Here is a 19,104-nt window from a genome sequence, read left to right on the forward strand (position 1 = left end):
CTACCCATTTATCCAACTACCCAATATCCATCTTTTTAAGTCAGAGTGTGGGTAGGAGGTCTCTAGCCCTCAGCCTGCACACCCAGTCAGCTGTTTTCACGTTGCGCAATCCTGTACCTGGGTAGGGGGGCTCTAGCCCTCAGCCTGCACACCCAGTCAGCTGTTTTCAAGTTGCACAATCCTGCACCTGGGTAGGAGTTTGGAGCCATGTGGGGAGCATCATAGGCTCACTGCCCTCAGGCTGCCTCCCAGCCAATGAGAATTCCATGGAGCGACTAAGCGATGCTCAACTAGCAAAAACACAGGAGTTTATTATCAAGCCACTGCCTGAGAAGTGACACAGGCTGGTGAAGGCAAAGGAGAAGTGAGCACATGCTGCTGTGAGCTGCTGTGATTTTGGGCAGAGGCAGGCAGTGTCCCTGGCCCTGACCCTGGCCCTGGCAGTGGGTCGGGTCTGTTTCCTCTTGTCAGACTCTTCTTTCAGGTTTCTGAAGGAGGGACGCGCAGAGCAAGAGGAGAGACAGGCCTAGATCACAGTTGCACCCATCGGTTTCTTCTCATCTGTTTTCTAAGGAAGAGGACAGAGTAAGATGTTAGTGACACGGAGAAAACGGAATGCAGGGTCCTGTGCTCTAGGCCAGCTAGTTCCGAGGCCAGCCAGAGCCAACCTTAGCCCTGAAGGACCTACAACAACAAAAAAAAGCCACAGCTCTGGGGTAGATGTGGCCTTCTCCGGTTTCCCTGGGGACTTTGCATATGGGGCATTGGTTGGAAACGGGGACTGTGTGGGATAGGACAGAAAGACAGGATTCTTCCTGGGACTCACATATGAGTCCCCTTCTTCCCTAAGCATTGACGTCTCATCTGCACAGCGCCACTGCCCCCAAACACACCGACACGGGGACTCACCGCTTTTGTGAAGAATCTTTTCCATAAGAAAACGCATACAGGGGCGAGAGAAGCCAGGAGCAGCAGCACCCAGACGCCCAAGATCATTGCATGGAGGCTTGTGAGCAGGGTCTGTGGACACAGGGCAAAAGACAAGACATGCGTGCTGGAGCAGCGACCACGGTCCTGCGCCTCTCCCCCCCAATTCTCTCCTGACCAGGGTCACTTTCTAACCCCTCACATCCACGTCTACAGCTTCTGGAATGGGGAGAGATCACAGATGTAGACTGCAAAACTCACTAGGAAACGCTTTCACTCTCCTCAGTAGCCAGAGCTGTGATGTGAGTGAAAAGCTCAGGGAAGATACGCATTTACCATGTTGCTAACCCTTGCCCCACTAGCAATCTCGGGCTATGGCTTATGTTTCTTTCCTAACCGTATGTGATGCGCCCAGCAGCGGCGACGGTTTCTGAATTTCTCAGTCCTGCATCTTCAGGAGCCAAGACGATGGGGGAGGGGCACCTGCTGTTGTTGATGGAGTGCCCTTCTCCCGTCCACTCTCTGCGCCTGCCTTTCTCCCGGGGCCACTTACCGTTAGCATCTGTAAGTAGAATTTGCACATGTCTATTCTATCAGCTTCCTCCGGAAGTGGGGTGATGACGGACTCGGTGGGCCAGGGATCCGATGAATAGCCTCGACAGAGTTCAGCTCTGTTATAGTAGAGGGAAACGTTGAACTGCCGAGCCCCAAGGACAATGGCCGCCACAGCCATGCAGAAATTTGCCAGCACAAGAAGGATTCTCAACAGGGCCTAAGGAGAAGAGGAGAAAGAGGGAGACCCCGAAGGTTCAGTTTTACCCAGCCTGTGTCTGATGGAGCGGGAGGCCTGGCATAGCCTTGAGGGAGATCCCGGGTCTCACTTGGTCCTAAACTCACCCAGCAGGTACCACCTCGTTTCTTGTGAAGGAAGGCAACAGCTCCAGCCAGCACAGCCTGGGGAGAGACGGAACCAAAAGAGTCAGCATAGGAGACGCCCATTAATGCCCCCGCCTCATTTCCCTGTGCCTGCCTCCTGGAGAGCCAGCCACATGGCCTCTACCACTCCATCTGCATCCCAGGTGCTCTGCCACATTCTATTGTCTGGGATGGAGTCATGGAACCCATTTGTGAGGTCTTGCCGGTCAGCCTCCCACACTCTTGGAAAAGCTGTCAATGCTGGCCGTGACTTCGGGCAGCCTCGGGTCCAGACACTTGTCTTAGCAGCTGTTGGGTTCATTAGGATGGAAGAACAGGAGTCTGCTACAGCCCAGCGGACACATGGGTCCTGATCCTATTTGATCATTCTGTAACTAATCCATCTGTTTCTGCCATTGGAGGGGTTAGCACGGTCGCTTTAGTCTCTCCTCTCAATAAATACATGAGTTTTGCTGCCCTGAGAGTGTGGGTCTGTCAGAGAGTTCTGTACCCATCATACTCAACCTCACCGGCTGTCAGGACATAGATTAGCACTGTCTGTCTGAATCCATCCCTGGATCTGCATAGGATGAGCCAAAGGAAGTGAGAGAGCCAGAAGGCGGTGCTCCCTTGCCTGACATGTGTCCACTTTCCCTGTCTTGGAGCAGGAGTTAGAAGTAGGTGAGCCCTTAGAGGCTTAACTGGTGACTGCCTTTGGTGGTGAGGAGTAGCAGCCAGCGGGGCTGAGCTGACCTGCACCTGCGTGGGCAAGCGTTTCCTCACTTCTGTCATTTACACAAGCACCGAACTGCCCAACGTCATTCAGGTCTTGTTTGGCTACCCACTCTGTGATGCCGCATCAAAGATGGTGGCGGGAAGGAAGCAAAGAGAACATCATCCCATCCCTGTGCCCTCTGACAGCCTTGGACCGTCAGGCTGCTGCACTCACCACGATCCCAGTCCAGAAGGGGGCGCCTGAGGTGTACATCCCTAAATACTGGCCAATGTAGAGGGTTCCACCCAGAATCACACTCAGAACTCCCAGCACAATCTGCACCACCTGGAAGAGAGAAGACTTGAGAGCGCAGCTCCTTTCGAGCAGCGGGGCCACCTGTTAGCCACAGCTGACGGCAGCTGCAGCTTGGATCCGTTTCTAATAAGAAAATACAGTCAACGCAATGCCTTAGGCATAGAGGGAGGCCAGAGGAAAGTGTGGTGAGCAAGAAAAGGGAGCTTTCCTTAGCCTGAGTGAGTGCAGGCTGGACCCATCAGGAATGCAGCTACTCTCACCCAAGAGGCCACCAGCAGCCTGCTGCTGTCCAGGCTCCAGGTGGAGGCAGATGCTGGAAGCCTTAGCGCTGAGCATCCGGCCAGCAGGAGTTTGGCGAGAGCAGATTCCTGATGGATGTGCACATTGATGTGGGTGGGTTGTGGGGCCTCAGGGTCGACTTCGCCGCCGCCACCGTCTGCTGTCTCCATGTCTGTGGGCTTCATCTGTGAGGGAGAGAAGGAACATCGGGAAGGCATATTTGGCAGGTTTTCCGAGGCTTATTGGAGTTGAAGAGTTCAGTGACACAGAAAGACTACCCCCCTGTCCCTGCCCCCCCCCCCCATGGAGCTGTACCCGATATCTCCTGGAGGGCTGTCTGTCAGGAAAGCGTGATGCTGTTGGAGCTCCCTCTTCGCCCCACATCGCCGCTGCCCACGTGCCTTACCTCTCCGTCTCACCCCTGACTGGTCTCTTCTCTCAGCCTCTTTCTAGAGTTCTCTGACCCCAGGGTCAGAGCCCAAGCTTCTTAAACAGGGGCCCACAAAGCTCCTGTGGTGCAATCTCTTCCCTATCAGGGCCCCAGGGACCAGCTCACTCTGCAGATCTGTTAATCTCCGTGGATGATCGCTTAGTGTCCACAGGACTGAGCAGTGGACATGGATGGCACACCTGATCCTACAGGCACATCCCAGGGTCCCCCCCCCCCCAACTCCCACAGCAATCTCTTAGGGAGCCAGACTGGAAGCATCTGGGTGTAGTGGGGGTCAGGGTCTATGTGGAAGTGATGGGGGGCTGTCTTACCTGCTTTCCTCTGGGGCCAGGGCAGTACGGAGCTGGTAAGGCTGGAGGGCACAGAGAGGAGCTGGCTATGGTCTAGGACTTCAGCCCTGGTGAGAGGAAGAATTTGGGTGGGAGCCAGAAGGGGAGGGAGACAACAGACTTCAGTACTTCCTGGCAAGCAACTGGGACTGAGGGCCCCTTCAGGGGGTTTCCAGTAGGCAGTTCCTCACTGGGCCACGGGGGAGCTGGAGAAGGTAGGTGAGGTAGGCAGCACGTTGGGGCTGGCACTGGTCAATCCTGTGGAATCACCTTGCTAGTACCTCCTCTTCCAGTCCAGTCAAGGCTAGAGCTTTCAGAGCGAGTGGGTGCCTATGCCGCCTTGGGAGTGTGAGTGTCCCAGTGTCACCTGCATCCCTGTGAACAGCAGGCCTGGTCATCTACCCCAGATGGAACCCCCCTCAAGTGGGGCCCCTTCCTGTCAGTTACTTGCTGGGAAATTGAGAAACTCCAGGTCAGGCCCCCCATCCCCTACCGCTTCTTCTTGCTCCCCTTGGAGTCAGCTTGAAGTCAGCTCCTCCCAGACCTCCCAGTTCCAGCCCCACCTCTCTCAGAGGACAGCAGGTGAGGCAGGGCTCTTTACAGACCCAGGGAAGCCCCTCCTGGAGCACAGAGCCCCCTTCTCTGGAAGTCTCCAGACCTACTCGTGAAGCCTTATCCTGGCCCAGGATGATGCTGCTGCTGCTTCTTCTTCTTCTTCTTCTTCTTCTTCTTCTTCTTCTTCTTCTTCTTCTTCTTCTTCTTCTTCTTCTTCCATCTCTGCTTTCCTGTAGGACTCTACAGAGGGAGGGAGGGACATGTCAGACAGAGGCTGTGACTCTGGGGACAGGGCGGAGGCTGTGGAGGCCAAGGGCCTGGCTTTGTCTTAATTACCCAGAGCCTCACGCCTGCGTTCTGAGAGGGGGAGGGGCCTTTGAGACCAAGCAGAGATGGGATGGATGTGGGTGAAGTGAAGTGAGTGGAGACACACAGGGTGTTTCTTTTCCCTGTTCCTGGGCACTGGGCAGAGGGATACCAGAGGAGAGCTGTTATCTGGCGTGGTGGCAGCGGTGGCGAGCACAGAGGTTTCTTGGTGACTAAGGGTTCAGTTCCTGCTCTGCAGAGGAAGCAAAGGGATTCCGAGTGGAGTGGCTGGGGGCAGTGGTGGCGCCGGGAGTCTGGAGGAGGCCAGCACACCGGCAACTGAGACTTTATTTCTGACCCCTGGAACCGTAAAGGAAGGCAAGAACCTGGGTCCTTCACTGTGTCCCCGTGGAGCTTGCATCTCCACCTCCTCCTTGAAGAGTTGTCGGACTCCCGCCCTCTCAACTCAGAGGTGCCCAGGTGAGTGGACGTGAAAGGGCTCTGAGGTGTGTAGAGAAGACAAACGAGTTCGGGAGGAGGTGAGGATGGAGTGGTTATTAATATCCAGTTAACACTGATTCTTAACCAGACTCTACTTAAGCCAGTAGAGTCACCTGGGCAGAATTTCCTTTGGACAGAGGCCACTCATCAGAGAGGCCAAGGTGGCCACAGTCATTCGGAGCCAGCAGAGGAGAGAGTCAGAGAGCAGGCAGCCGTGTGCTCTGCTCCATGCTGGCTGGAATATAGCAGGGCCTAGGAGTTAATGAGACATTCATGTATGCAGGCTATGAAGACCTTGTGAGCCCAAGGCCTGTGGAAACTCAGGGCAGTGTTTTAGGCAGTGGGAGAAAGAAAGGTAATGTATAAACCACAGTAGAACCTATTCTTCAGAAACGAATAAAGATAAATATTTGTCAAATTTCAAGATAAACACTGAAAATGGAGCAGGTTTTGCATTAAATTAAGACCTACTGCAGAATGTAATATCTCTTGGGTAAGACTGAAGAGAGCGGAAGTTGCTAGCACACTCAGAGGGGTGGGGAGCACAGCTCCATTCTTGGATGACCGCCTACACAGTCCTTGCTGCACTATCCATGGAGGGTAACTGACAGCAGCCACGGAAAATGTATTATTCTACTCTGCTTGTGATACGAAGGAGTGGGAGATAACCTGAGTGTCTGCTCAAATATTATGACAGACACGCCCTGGAGTATTATGCAGCCACACAAAAGGAAGCTCTTAATGGACCAGTGTTCTAGAACACAACAACACCGTGTTGAACAGGGCCATGTATGGTAGGAGGTCATTGGTGAGGAAGCATAAGAAGGAATTAGCTTTACATACTCTTGTGCACAAAACATGCCAACCGGAGGCTCTGCAAGAAACTAATCATGTCAGTCCCCACCTGGAAAGGCAACTAGGCAACTGGGCGAAGATAAAAATGAAAAATTTAAAGTTACACTCTTTTTTAAATTGTTTGCACTTTCATGTATATTTGTATAGTGTGTGCATGTGTGTTAATATGTGTATGGGCATTATGTGTATGGGTAGGCGCATACATGCAAGTGTGAGCATTGCGTGTAGAAGACCAAAGTTGACGTTGTATGTTTTCCTTGATTAATAGCTATTTAACTGAGGTAGGTTTTCTCAGTTGAATGCAGGGCTTAGCTCGCCAGCTTGCCCCGGGCATCCTGTTTCTACCTCCCAAGTGCTGGGATTACAGGAAGCCATTGTGCCTGCTGGGCTTGTCCATCGACCAGGGATCTGAAGGCTGGTCAAACTCAGACTCCTCTTTTGTCCCATCCTAAGCCTAGCTGTTTTACGCAGCCTTATGTTACTGTGAATAAATATCTGAGGGGGAAAAACTTGAAGGAAGGTAGATTTATAGGTTTGCTCGCGTGCATTGCTGCTTTGGATGTTTGATGCTGGGCCCAAGGCGAGGCAGAGAGTCAGGGCAGAGGATATCATTGAGGCTGCTCACCTCAAGGTGGTCAGGATTAGAGGCTCTTCAAAGGCACACCACCGTTGACTTCCATCTTCCAAGCAGTCTCCACTTCTTAAGTCTCCACCATCTCCCTGCAAAAGGACCTTCAGCCAAGACCAAGCACTCAACAGCTGCGTGAGTCTGAGAGGAGCAGCGCATAGGAGCACAGCACATGGGAACAATAGCATTCCATTAATCTTCTGGGGAAGGGGTACAAGGCTGTGCACGGTGAAAGGCTCTAGAAATGCCACTGTGACCTTGAGCCATTAGCCCCTCCACTTTACCCTTCCTAGGTCCTGCACTTTATCTATTTCTGTTGTTCCCCCCACCCCAGGAAAGATGACCCAGACCACAGTGATGGTGAATGGAGTCGAAGTGGCCTCCACACTGCCCCCGTCCACTCATATCAACATCCACATCCACCAGAAGTCAGCTTTGGAGCAGCTGCTGGGAGCTATGGGCTCCCTCAAGAAGTTTCTCTCCTGCCCCCAGGCCACTGGGGTCTCCAAGGCCAGCTTCCACCATGGGCAGCTGGCTCTAGGGGTGAGAGTGGAGTCATCAGTGGGTTAGTGAGGTGACACAGAGGGTGGGGACTCTCCTCTTGGGTAGGATGCAAAGGAAAGTGGGCTGAATCCCCAGGGAGGAACGCAGGGAGGGGCTCATGGGGAGGTCCCCTCGCATTTGGGGAGAGAGTTTGGAAATTTCTCTGTAGGGATTTGGATGGAAAAGTATAACCGACCTCCTCTTTGCTGTAGAGAGGGTTGTGTGAGCCAGAGGCTAGGTGACAGGAGAGGAATTTCAGGGCTGTGAAGTTGTTCCCGTGAGTTAGTTCATAGGGGCTGCAGGTGCAAGACAAGGCTAACCGAACTCTTCGGGGAGAGGCAGAGCGACTGAGCTACTGCCTAAAAGAGCTCACCATGACGAGAGTTAAAGGTAGATCTGGTGACGTAAGCGCTGAGCGTCACACCTGAGGAACTGGTGCCTGAGCAAGGCCCTGAGTAGAGCAGGAACAGGCTTGGACAGGGAGCAACAGGGTGTGAAAAGAAAGGACTTCCGGGGTAAAGGAGTGCCAGGAACTTCCGGGGTAAAGGAGTGCCAGGAACAAGGCAGCCGGTGCTGTGAAAGTAAAGAGCGGAGGTAAAGGAACTCGTGGCTGATAAGGAGCCATTTTGCCGAAGGCCTTGAGTGACAGGGTGAGCCAGCTTCTGTGCATGAGATTTGAGTACAGACTGGGTTCAGGCTGCCTCAGAGCCAGGAGGAGGCCAGCAAGGATGATCCAGGCCCTGCGCTTGTGTGTCAGAGTGGAAGTAATGAGGAGAAACAGGAACCCAGAGCTTTTGAAAGGGATCCCCCCTGACTTGGGGTAGGGTGGACTTTAGGGGTAAGGAAGAGATGCCAGGGACATGTAGAGGTTTAGAGGTGATGATGAGAACCCTGGAGTACAGGAGAGGCAGCGCTCGGGCGTGGGGCGTGGGGCGTGGGGCGTGGGGCGTGGGGCGTGGGGCGTGGGGCGTGGGGCGTGGGGCGTGGGGCGTGGGGCGTGGGGCGTGGGGCGTGGGGCGTGGGGCGTGGGGCGTGGGGCGTGGGGCGTGGGGCGTGGGGCGTGGGGCGTGGGGCGTGGGGCGTGGGGCGTGGGGCGTGGGGCGTGGGGCGTGGGGCGTGGGGCGTGGGGCGTGGGGCGTGGGGCGTGGGGCGTGGGGCGTGGGGCGTGGGGCGTGGGGCGTGGGGCGTGGGGCGTGGGGCGTGGGGCGTGGGGCGTGGTACAACTACTGGGTGAATCCAAGGTGCTGGAAGGACATGCAGACAGGGTGCAGGTGTTAGTGACAGCTGAGTTGTCTAGGGAGAAAACACTCATTAGAGTGAGGGCTGTCTGGGGTTTATTTGGGGCTTACACTGATGGGATGAAAAGAGCTGGGATGAAATTGAGCAGTGGGGAGCATCACAGGGTAGAACAGCCTGTAGGAAAAAACTCCCCGGTGCGGTGCAGGAGGGGAATGCTACATTGCTTAACCACAGCCTGGGATGATTCCTTAAAGAACCTGCCCACGTATTGGAAGAGTGGGATTTGTTCCTCAAGGTAGGCTATCTGAAGCCATGCCTTCTTCCTAAAATATGGGGTTTCACTGGCGCCTCTCTCTCTCTCTCTCTCTCTCTCTCTCTCTCTCTCTCTCTCTCTCTCTCTCTCTCTCTCTCTCTCTCAGACAAGATCTTATGTAGTCTAGGCTGGCCTTGAATATGTAATCAAGGGCGGCCTTGAACTTCTGACTCCCTTGCCTCCACTTTCCAACTGCTGGGCTTACAGACACGGACAATCTCGTTGAAGCTTATCTGGCCCCAGAGATTGAATCCAGGGGCTCCTGGATGTCTCTCCATGCTCATGCCCAGCCCCTCACCACTACATCCTGTCTACACAGAGCCCCGCCCCGCCCCACCCCCCACCCCCCACATTGTGTTTGGATATGAGGAGTTAGGCTGGTGTCAGCCGCTGAGGACAGGTGGCAGGATTTGGCAGGATATTCCTGAGGGAGAATGAGATGAAGATGGTAAGAATCAACATAAAGTGATGACGTTAGGACAAAGTAATGAATGACAGGTAGCCAATACTCTGATGGGGGTGGGGGGAAAGGCAGATCAGTGTGATGCGATGGATGTTAGGAGAGAACCTTCCAGAATGAGAGCCCAGGGCCGCAAGGAGACCAAAGCAGAGAAAGTGGTCAAGCCTGCCCCCTGGGTTGGAGCTGTGTAGTTTTCCTTGGGATGTGAAGGGGGTTGATATTTTCCTCCCATCTTACAGGTGACCCAGATATTGCTGGGGCTCATGAGCTGCGTTCTTGGCGTGTGTATCTATTATGGGCCCCGGACTAAGCTGTGTGACACTGGCTGTGCCTTCTGGTCTGGGTCCATGGTAAGTAAGGAGCTAGCAAGGAGCTCAGTGGAGCCAAATAGGAAACAATTGCCTTAGGGCTAGAGAAAAACCTTCCGATGCACTTATTTATTTATTTATTTATTTATTTATTTATTTATTTATTTTTCTAGGCAAGGTTAGGAAGGACAGGACATAGGTGACTAGTGTCATATGCTGCTTTTTTTGTTGGCTTGCTTGCCCTTTGAACCCTGCTTTAGTCAGGCTGTTTTGGGAGCTGTTGGTGGAAGGGTGACTGGGAAACCTTGCCAGGAAAGTAAACTGGAGGCCATTTTTTTTCTTCCTGCTGTCTTCTCTTTCCAGGCAATTGTAGCTGGAGTTGGTATCATTGAACATGAGAAGAGACAGGGAAAATTGTCCGTGAGTGTCGGGCTTCTTCTTTATCAACGCTGTCTTTCTGTGCCCTCCAAAATGGCCAGCGTTCCCTGCACCTTCTACCTTTTACCCTGTAGCTACCAATACAATGAGGCTTTCCCTGGGGGAGGGGGGCGTAGAAGAGGTTTCCCACCACGGCAGTGGAGGAAGATGGATAAGCTTGAGGCTGCCACGGATGAGCAGCATCTGCATCTGGACCTCTCTCTTCCAGGGCTGTGTATCACTTGTTTTCCTCCTGGCTTGCATGGCTACAGCTGGAGCTGCTACCGCTGTGGGTGTGACCAGCTTAGTCTGGCAGACCCGTGATCCCTACCATTTCAAGATCATTTCCGTGTGCAGCTCCTCATACCCTGGCATGGGCAGTGAGTATGGGATGGCACAACTCGCTGAGAGCTCGGACTGGAGGACAGAGACGTGCAGAGAGTACCTGAACATGATGATGGTGAGACTGCGGCTTTTCTAGAACACGTCACGACCCTCTTGCTTTTTAAGGGTTTGGAGCCCTGGAGGACGAGGATGAAGGTTCTGTGAAGTTGGCCCTCACCTTAGGCCCTTGGCTAGGAAGTTGTCATTCAAGCTGGGGGCATTTCTCAGACCTTGATACAAGATGATCCCCGGATCAGAGGTCGGGGTGGGGACAGTCTGTGGGCCACCCTCAACTTTTCTGCTGAATGGTTGTTCTAGGTGTTTATCTGTTGATGCATAAGGAATCACCTCCAGAGTTGGTGGGTCTAAATGCAGTTATCTGGAGTGGCTGGGGTGAGGCAGACAGCTCACATTTGGGTTTTCCTAGGCAGCTACAGGAAGAGACAGTGGGTTTGGTCATCCAAGAGCTCACTGGGGCTGGGCATTCAGGCTGAGGCACTCATGTGGCAGGCAGATGAGGTGGTGGCTCTTGGCTGGGAGCTCAGCTGGGCTGTCAGCCTGGGAACCTATAGCAGCTTCTTCATGTGCCTCTGGCTTCCCAGGATAGCAGTCAGGTCCCAGGTTGGGAGTAAGGCTTGTCAAGAGGCAGGAATAGAAACTAGCAAGCTGATCACTGGAATGGTGTCATTTCCACCAGCCGAGCACGTGGTGGCCACCCCATCACTAGAAGGTGCCACGTGCCTTGGAGGGCAGTGTCTGAGTGTGGCCGTGTGAATCAGAGGAGCCGAGTCCTGACTGAGTCTGTTGCTCCTTTGCGTCTAGAACTTGTTCCTGTCCTTCTGCATCATGTTCACGGTTGTCTGTATCCTGATTAATGTTGTGTCTGTGGCTTCCCTGGCACTGAGTCTCCAGAGTATGAATGGCCGGAGCTCCCAGGCCCCGGTGAGTACTCAGGAAAGCGCTTCCTGGACAGTATGGGTCTGGGCAGTGAAAAAGGTGGCGGGGGGGTGGGGGATGGGGTGGGGTCGGGGAGCTGAGCACTTGGCCTTGGAAGTCCCTGGTCTTCACTCGTCCCTCACTGTCTGGGGATGAACGCATCTCCTGGCTAGCTTCTGCTGCCTTGTGCCTCTCCGTGCCTTCCTTCACCCTCATTCCCCACTCTGCCCAGGCTCACGTCCCACGTCCCCTACTCTGATTTCCCATCCTTCTTGCTGGAGATGCGCTCCCTGCCGTCATTCCCGGTCCCTCCTTTCCTCTGCTGGGCTCAAGTGCTGAAGCTCTCACCTCATCCTATGCTTTCCTTCCGTTCACTGGTTTCTGCCTCCTACTTTATTTTCAGAATGAGGAAGAGACAGAGAAGAAGCTTCTTGCGGGGGATTCAGCACCCTCCTCTCCCATCAAGGAGAAGATTCCTGTCATCCTGGGAGCTGCCTGAGCCCACATGTGTCCCTGTCCAGAGCAATCCAGGGAGGACGGCGACTGTTCCCAGGGCCTCTTCTGGCCCCACAGCACACACCTACTTCCGATGTAGCCACAGTTCAGCCCCTTTTCGCCCCCTCTCTCCCCACTGTCCTCACTCTAATGTCCTTTGATCCATGTATAGCTCTTGTGTCATTTTCCCCAAAGCTGATAAAGCAGAAACAACCAGAAAAAAAAACAAAAACCAAACAAAACAAACAAACAAACAAACCCTCTCACAGAAAGGTGTGGGCTCTTCCTGGAGACAGATGTGGTGGGAAAAGCCAATCGTTGAGTTGGCGTGTGTGGAGATAGAAGAGTGGTGTCGGTTACAGTGGCATGTCCCTGATGTCACTCACACTCTGCTTCAGGATTGGCCTCCATTCTACTGTGTAAAGTTGAACATAAGTCAAGTGCTTGGAATCTTCTCGGCCATTGTTTGGTTATCTTTCCTGATGCTGGGATAAATACTCTGGCCAAAATAACTTCTGGGAGAAAGGGTTTATCTTACTATGCTGCCCATCGTGGTGGGGAGAGGGTCAAAGCAGCAGGGGCAGAGAATGATAAATGTGTGCCTGCTTACTTTCTCCCATCTTTGGTCGGGATTCCCTACCTAGGGGATGGTGCCTCCCATAGTGGATGGGTCTTTCTCCTCAATTATCATAATAAGATTACCAACTCCCCCCCTCAACATCTATGCTCAGAAGCCCAGCTTTAATGTGGTCCTAGATAATGTCAAGTTGATTCTCTCAGAACTCAGCCCTCTGCATGGTCAGGGGTCACCTGCCAAAGGCAGTCCTGTGGGTTCGAGTCTCACGGAATTAAGGACACTATACTTTGTTTAGAAGGTGAGGCACCAAGCCTCCACCACAAAGAGTGTGAAGTAGCAGGCAAGAAAGGAGCGTGAAGTGTTTGTTGCGTGTCTGTCAGAGGCGAAGAACAGAGGGGAAGTTATAATGATGTCACTCGGAAGAAGCTCTGAGATTGCTATTGGCGCTTGACTAGCTGGGGCAGTGTGAAGTGATCAGCATTGCCCTGCCTCAGTATGCACTGGTGCACTTGGTAGTGACCAGTTACCTGGTCATTAGCCAAATCTCAAGAAACTATGGCTTAGCCAAGCAGGGATGTTTCTTAGTTGTTACTTGTATAGATGCCCAGGATTACACCTGCCAAGATCTCAGCCTATGGTGTAGTAAGGGCCTTCCTGGATGACTTGACAAACACTGGAGACTAAGAGAGAGGGCCCTACCTCATCAACTTCTGAGGTAAAGTTGGAGGTCATAGGCGTTAGGTGTTATGATGACTATGTTCCCCTAATATATATATATATACATGTATATATATGTATGTATATGTTGAATGTGTAATCCCCAGTGGCCCAGGAGGTTTGGAGATAAAGTTTGGACTTTGCTTAAAGATAAAGTCTTTTTGTAGAGTTGATATGGGGTCATCAAGGTGGGTCCAATCCAACATGACTGGTGTCCTTATAGGAAGAGGACATTGTGAAGATACAGGGCAAGGGGGGCGGGGAATTGTCAGTGCCTTCATCTCAGGCATATTCCTTTTTTCCCCCAAGAGGAAGGGGAGTGCGATGGAAAAAGGAACTGATAATGCCTTGGTCAGCAAGCCTTTCTGCCTTGTGGACATGAGCACATGTCTACTCATTACAGATAGGGAAGTGACAACAGACCAAAATAAAGATACCACCAAAGTCCACCTTGATGAACCAATGGGTTTACTGAGGTTATTTACAGAAGTATGGGTGAGGGGTTACTTACAGAAACAAGGATGGCTCAAAGGCAACACCACCATCCAAAATCCACATAAGCATGAGTGACAACTTGTAAGACCTGGGATCCTGGAGTTCTCTATATAACTTACAGGCAACTTGATGAGTTGGAGTGTCTTCTCTAGGCAGTTTGACTGATCTAAGCTTCTTCAGCTCTCTGCTTATATAATCTTAAGGAGAATGGGGCCTTGTAAGTTTCTGGAACTTCTTGAGGCTTTTGAGTTGCTTATTTCTCTATTCTTAGCAAGCTTCCCTTTGGGATATTTTGCATCTCCAGAATGGAATGTTCCAATTCAGACGAATTTGATCTGTAACTGTCATGACACTGTCAAGCTGAACAGGTTGCTTGTTTTCCCATCTTCTCGAGCATCCTTTCTCCTCTGGAGCAATGCCTTGCCTCCCTTACTTGAGACACTGCCATTTCTATTTCCACTTACAGTAGATGATTCTGGTGCCCCACAGCACAGCCCTGTAGGAGTGCCCCCATTCTCCAGTTTGGCATATGTGCTACCTGTGGGTGGCTCTGGACGTGATGGGGCAGAGGAGGGAGAAACTCCAATCATGGAGGGTAAAGGCTTAGTAGCAACCACACCTTGCTCTTTGAAATCATGAAGCTTTTAGAGGCAGGGGATGTGGTGCACTCTGAGGTGATACCTCAGGATTCCATGATGCTAGCATATGTTAAAGATATGAGGAAATCTGGAGGGTCATAGAGAGGGAGTTAAAGCAAATTACACATCAAAGAAGCTTGACTAGGAGAGTCATGGGATTATAGCCATAGGCAGTCATGATGAGGCCTTCAGGTGAGAGGGGATTAGGAGAGACAGCTGGCATATATAGCATGATGGGTATCTTGAAGGAAAATGACCTCCAACTCTCTTTAGTTCCAGGTACTAGGGGGTTTATAGCGCCATCCCATAATTGCACGAAGGGACCCGGAATGAAGAGACAAACCTTTCAGTTCCAGAGGAACTGAAACAAAGGGAGTTTCTTGCACTTAGAGGTTTTCAGGGATGGGCGTTTAGTTTCATACCATGTGGCCTAGCCCATGCCAGAAGTCATAAGGTAGGAAGGCTGTACAAGCAGCTCGAGATTATATTAGGTGTGGGCATCAGGGGCAGCTGGGATTGCCCTCAGAAGCAAGGGGGAAGGCGAATACGCAACCTTTTGGGACAATGCCAAGGCCATGGCAGCTCTCTGTAGCTCGCAAGGGTAGGGGGCTGATTGCAGGTTGTATGGCTTGATTTTTTCGGGTAGAGGCTGTGTAACTTAACAGTATATCGATGTCACATAGACGGCCTCATGGGAGGAGTTAGGATATGGATCAGGGCCACTTGAATTTCCTATCTTGTTTAACTTCTTTTTTGTTGTTTTAAACATTATTTCCCCATGTGTGCATGCATATGTGAGTGCAGGTACCTGCAGAGGTCAGAAGAGGGCACTGGATTCCCTGAAGCCGGAGTTACAGGGAGTTGGGAGCCACCCTGTGGGTGTTGGGGGCCAAGCTCAAGTCCTCTGAAAAAGCAGCAAGCACCTTGAACCACTGAGCCATCTCTCCAGCCTGTTCCTCCTTTTCATTCAGCACAGGATTTTGGAGTAGAGGCCCAGCCTAAAGAAACACAGGCAAAGCTCAATCAAAGTCAAAGTCAAAGAAGGTATTATGTCCCCCCACCCCACCCCGCCACCAAGTGATGTTAAGTTTTGCCTCAGTGTTTCTACACAAGTCTTATGCAACCAACATTGGACAAATCTTGGCATTTTTCATTCTGGAAAACAAGTATCAATTTGTTTGGCTTCTGTTTGGTTGCTTTTGTACAAAGCCGTCTGTGTCAAAACTTCAGCAACCCCGTTCCCCCCACTTTGGAGATACGGGCTTCCTGCCTATCTGGCTCCCCACCCGCCCCGCCATGTCCTCTGTGCTTGTCTTAATGTGGTCCCCGGCCTCCACCCAGTGAGGAACACAGAAGCTTCTCTGGATGTTTTCTTCTTCTTCTTCTTCTTCTTCTTTTCTGTAGACTATCACATGTCACCCCACCTCTCCTCCTTTTGTTTACTTGGAAAAGCCAGCATCCATTTCTCTCCAGAAAGCTCTGCCTTGCTGGTAAAACTGTATACAGATGGGAATGATTCCAGGTCCCTGATGGAGTCCGGAAAATTCTCTCTAGACTGTTTGTATATAATGTTTTCAACGGAACACTTAAATCCACAGTGAGTAAACAGGAAAGGTCTCCTTCTTCTCTTCCTTGTCCTCCTTACCCTGCCCCCCTCACTGTTTTTTTTTTCTTCTGTGATACCCCACTGGCTCTTGGGTCCTCTAATTTCAGGATCAGATTCCATCTTGCACATTTTGGCTGTTCAAGAGTGTGTGTGCTGGTTGGTGTTTCTGTTAACACGACACATTTGGGAAGTGTGAACCTCAATTGAGAAAACGCCTCCACCAGATGAGCCTGTAGGCAAATCGATGGGGCATTTTCTTGATTAATGCTTGATGAGGGAGGCTGCAGTCTACTGTTGGCGGTGCTACCCATGGGCAGGTGGTTCTGGGTTGTATAAGAAAACAGGATGAGCTGGGCGGTGGTGGCATAAGCCTTTAATCCCAGCACTCGGGAGGCAGAGGCAGGCGGATCGCTGTGAGTTTGAGGCCAGCCTAGTCTACAAAGCGAGTCCAGAACAGCCAAGGCTACACAGAGAGACTCTGTCTTGAAAAACAAAAAACAAAACAACAACAACAAAAAAGCAGGATGTTCATGGTGGATCATCGTAGGCTGGAAGATGAAATAAACCCTTTCCTCCCCTGTTGCTGTAAGTCATAGTGTCTATCACAGTGACAGAAAGCAAACTAAGACAAAGGGAGTAGTCCCGCTTGGTTTTGAAGCTGAGTTCTATTCATTTTCTTTTTAAAAGGTGCTCCCTAGAGCTTGGGTCTCTGTAGCCCTACCCTCCACGTTGCTTGGACTGAGAGAGACTTGGGTTAGAATGAGGCTGCTGCTCCTTCTTCCTTCTGCAGGGGCCTTTCTCCTGCACTATGAGTGGGATAGGGAAGAAAGGTGAAGGGTGTTTGCTTTTCTGTTTGCCCTTTAACTGAGTGGCTGAAGAAAGGCTGGAGGATGGCCATGAGTGGATGAGAGACAGGCTTTATTGACTCAACCTAAATCCAACTGATGCTTTCAGTTTTTTGTTTATAAGCAGGGGTGTTGGGCTCTTGTACTGTTGTTGCTTAGTCTGGAAAGTACTTTGGAATTCCCCTGACCTCGCTGCATTAGCTGTCTGGGTTTTTTTTCTTTCTTCTCTTTCTCTAACTGCCTGGAAAGCCACATTAAAGGAGAGAAATTTGGGCTTAAAGGGAGGGAGTCACACTCCCCTGTGTAGGCTTCGACCTTTTCCAAACGTACTTTATTTGAGATTCTTTAATGCTTAGACCTCCCTTCCAACCCACCTACCCTAGATAGGAGAGAAAAGAGGTTAATTGGAACAGGAGAAGTAGACCTTTTTGGACTCAGTTCCTGGGAGCACTTCCGTTGGCATAGTTGGCTGGATTTCAACAGACCAGCAATTCAGCCAAAGTTGCTGCTGGCACCTGGAACAGCAGCCGAACCCAGAGTCCTGAAGTGTTTTCTGGCGTGGTTCTCTCTAGGAGTCTCTTGAAGTGAAGTGATGAACAGCCAAGACCTATAAAAGCCCCAGCCTCCTGTTTTGGGCTCATATATATCTCCTCTCAGAGTCTGTACTAAGATGTGTTTCAGCTGGCAAAAACCAAGCCCTCACATGAGGTGGTTGGTCTTCTCGTGGATAAACATCACCTGTTCTCTCACAAGTCTGTTTCTGTCCCCCATGCCACACTTGGGATCAAAACAAAAACATGTGTAATCCACCACACCCCTGTGGCAAGGTTTTTGCTTGTGTGTGTGTGTGTGTGTGTGTGTGTGTGTGTGTGTGTGTGTGTGTGTGTGTGTGTATAATCTTCTACCCTTTCATGGCATGTCTCTTTGGGGATTTCTGATAAAACTCTTTGCCTCCAACTCTGCAGAGAAGATTCCAGACTTTCAGATCTGAGGAAGAGATTGAAAAAAAAAATGCAGTGACGCTTTAGGAAAACTTAACCAACACAATTCCCTCTTGAAGTAGGAAAGTAGTCTCTAGGTAACCTCTTTTTGGAGCAAGCTGCTGTACTTAGGTCAAGCCTGCTGCTCCATTAAATGTCTCTCAAAGTGCCTTTAGGGATGTGTTCGGTTCTGATTCGTCTTAATCCATCCTTCAGAGAAATGTCCCAGGACCAGTCAAAAGCTCGGAGTCATTCTTACCATATATTTTTTAGGTGATCTAGAGTAAACTTTACTCATTATAATGCAAACTCCTCCCAGAGGAGTCTGCAGCCGCACTGTTTGTTTGCTTATTTTTCAAAAATGTGACGTATAAACTCGAACTGAGAATGGGATGCATCCCACGGTAAATGAGGTTTTCCTACCCAAACATCTGTGAGTTCCCCAGTCAATGCTGCTTGCTTTCTTTGCCAGGGAAAATCGATGCTTTGAGAATTACTTCCAGGCTTGCTTTTACTTGCTGCACAAAATAAACCACTTTTTATTCTGTTTGTTTGTTTTGTTTTCCTAGACAGGTTTGTGTAGCCTTGGCTGTCCTGGACTTGCTTTGTAGACCAGATTGGCCTCAAACTCACAGAGATCCACCTGCCTCTGCCTCCCTGAGTGTTGAGACTACAGGTGTGTGGCAGGTCGCAGGGCCAGCTCTTTGCTCTTACATCCCCTTCGTCACCAAAAGATGACATTATTGCATTTCTTCCATTACTGGAATCAGACACTAATGCCACTTGGAATATCTGTAGGATTTACCACTCAGTTAATTTTTTTCTCCTCCCCATTGCTTACTCTTTTCTTCCTATCTTCTCATTTTCCTTCCTTCTCTTTGCCCAGGAAACATTCCTTTTTCTACTGATGTCCCTAGAAACGTTTATATAAAAAATACATGCATGTGTCAGTCAATGCTCATCAGGGAAGCTTCTTATTACCGTAGATGGCAGTGAACACAGAGAGCTCAGCTGGTCAAGGTGCAGAAAAGAAGAGACCTTGGAGCGCACATTCCAAACTGGGCCATCTACATCACACCTCCTCCTCCTCCATCACACCTCCTTCTCCTCCATCACTCCTCCTCCTCCTCCATCACTCCTCCTCCTCCTACATCACACCTCCTCCTCTTCCATCACACCTCCTCCTCCTCCATCACACCTCCTCCTCCTCCATCACTCCTCCTCCTCCTGCATCACACCTCCTCCTCCTGCATCACACCTCCTCCTCCTCCATCACACCTCCTCCTCCTACATCACACCTCCTCCTCCTACATCACACCTCCTCCTCCTCCATCACTCCTCCTCCTCCTGCATCACACCTCCTCCTCCTACATCA

At 51.2% G+C, this 19,104-nt stretch overlaps 2 protein-coding genes across 5 annotated transcripts; one reads left to right on the forward strand and one right to left on the reverse strand.

Moving 5' to 3' along the window:
- Positions 1 to 286: 286 nt before the first annotated feature.
- TMEM176A (transmembrane protein 176A) lies at positions 287 to 4,708 on the reverse strand. Its single transcript, XM_084787358.1, has 8 exons — positions 4,594 to 4,708; positions 3,914 to 3,999; positions 3,133 to 3,336; positions 2,792 to 2,902; positions 1,825 to 1,881; positions 1,481 to 1,699; positions 910 to 1,020; positions 287 to 568 (listed from the first exon to the last, which is right to left on the reverse strand). The coding sequence occupies exons 3-8, from the start codon at positions 3,334 to 3,336 to the stop codon at positions 527 to 529; spliced, it is 744 nt and encodes a 247-aa protein (XP_084643484.1). The 5' UTR covers positions 3,914 to 3,999; positions 4,594 to 4,708; the 3' UTR covers positions 287 to 526.
- On the forward strand, positions 4,403 to 12,103 carry TMEM176B (transmembrane protein 176B). Of its 4 annotated transcripts, none has more exons than XM_084787351.1 (8): positions 4,412 to 4,513; positions 5,052 to 5,272; positions 7,111 to 7,319; positions 9,571 to 9,681; positions 10,003 to 10,059; positions 10,286 to 10,516; positions 11,263 to 11,382; positions 11,780 to 12,103. In XM_084787351.1, the coding sequence occupies exons 3-8, from the start codon at positions 7,116 to 7,118 to the stop codon at positions 11,873 to 11,875; spliced, it is 819 nt and encodes a 272-aa protein (XP_084643477.1). In that variant the 5' UTR covers positions 4,412 to 4,513; positions 5,052 to 5,272; positions 7,111 to 7,115; the 3' UTR covers positions 11,876 to 12,103. The 4 variants fall into 4 exon arrangements, with proteins under 4 accessions (XP_084643476.1, XP_084643477.1, XP_084643478.1 ...); XM_084787352.1 differs by having other exon boundaries at positions 4,420 to 4,513; positions 5,167 to 5,272; XM_084787353.1 differs by lacking the exon at positions 4,412 to 4,513 and adding an exon at positions 4,957 to 5,020 and having other exon boundaries at positions 5,167 to 5,272.
- Positions 12,104 to 19,104: the final 7,001 nt, after the last annotated feature.

The sequence above is a fragment of the Acomys minous genome (genome assembly GCF_964271855.1).
Source record: "Acomys minous genome assembly, chromosome: 6".
In the NCBI taxonomy this organism is placed as follows: domain Eukaryota; kingdom Metazoa; phylum Chordata; class Mammalia; order Rodentia; family Muridae; genus Acomys; species Acomys minous.

Coding starts and splice junctions, on each gene's coding strand:
- TMEM176A (XM_084787358.1), bottom strand. CDS start 3,336: ATGAAGCCCACAGACATGGAGACAGCAGACGGTGGCGGCGGCGAAGTC. Junction 2,903..3,132: donor GGCTGCTGGTGGCCTCTTGG/GTGAGAGTAGCT, acceptor TCTCTCTTCCAG/GTGGTGCAGATTGTGCTGGG. Junction 1,882..2,791: donor CCTTCTGGACTGGGATCGTG/GTGAGTGCAGCA, acceptor GTCTCTCCCCAG/GCTGTGCTGGCTGGAGCTGT.
- TMEM176B (XM_084787350.1), top strand. CDS start 7,116: ATGACCCAGACCACAGTGATGGTGAATGGAGTCGAAGTGGCCTCCACA. Junction 7,320..9,570: donor ATGGGCAGCTGGCTCTAGGG/GTGAGAGTGGAG, acceptor CCCATCTTACAG/GTGACCCAGATATTGCTGGG. Junction 10,517..11,262: donor AGTACCTGAACATGATGATG/GTGAGACTGCGG, acceptor CTTTGCGTCTAG/AACTTGTTCCTGTCCTTCTG.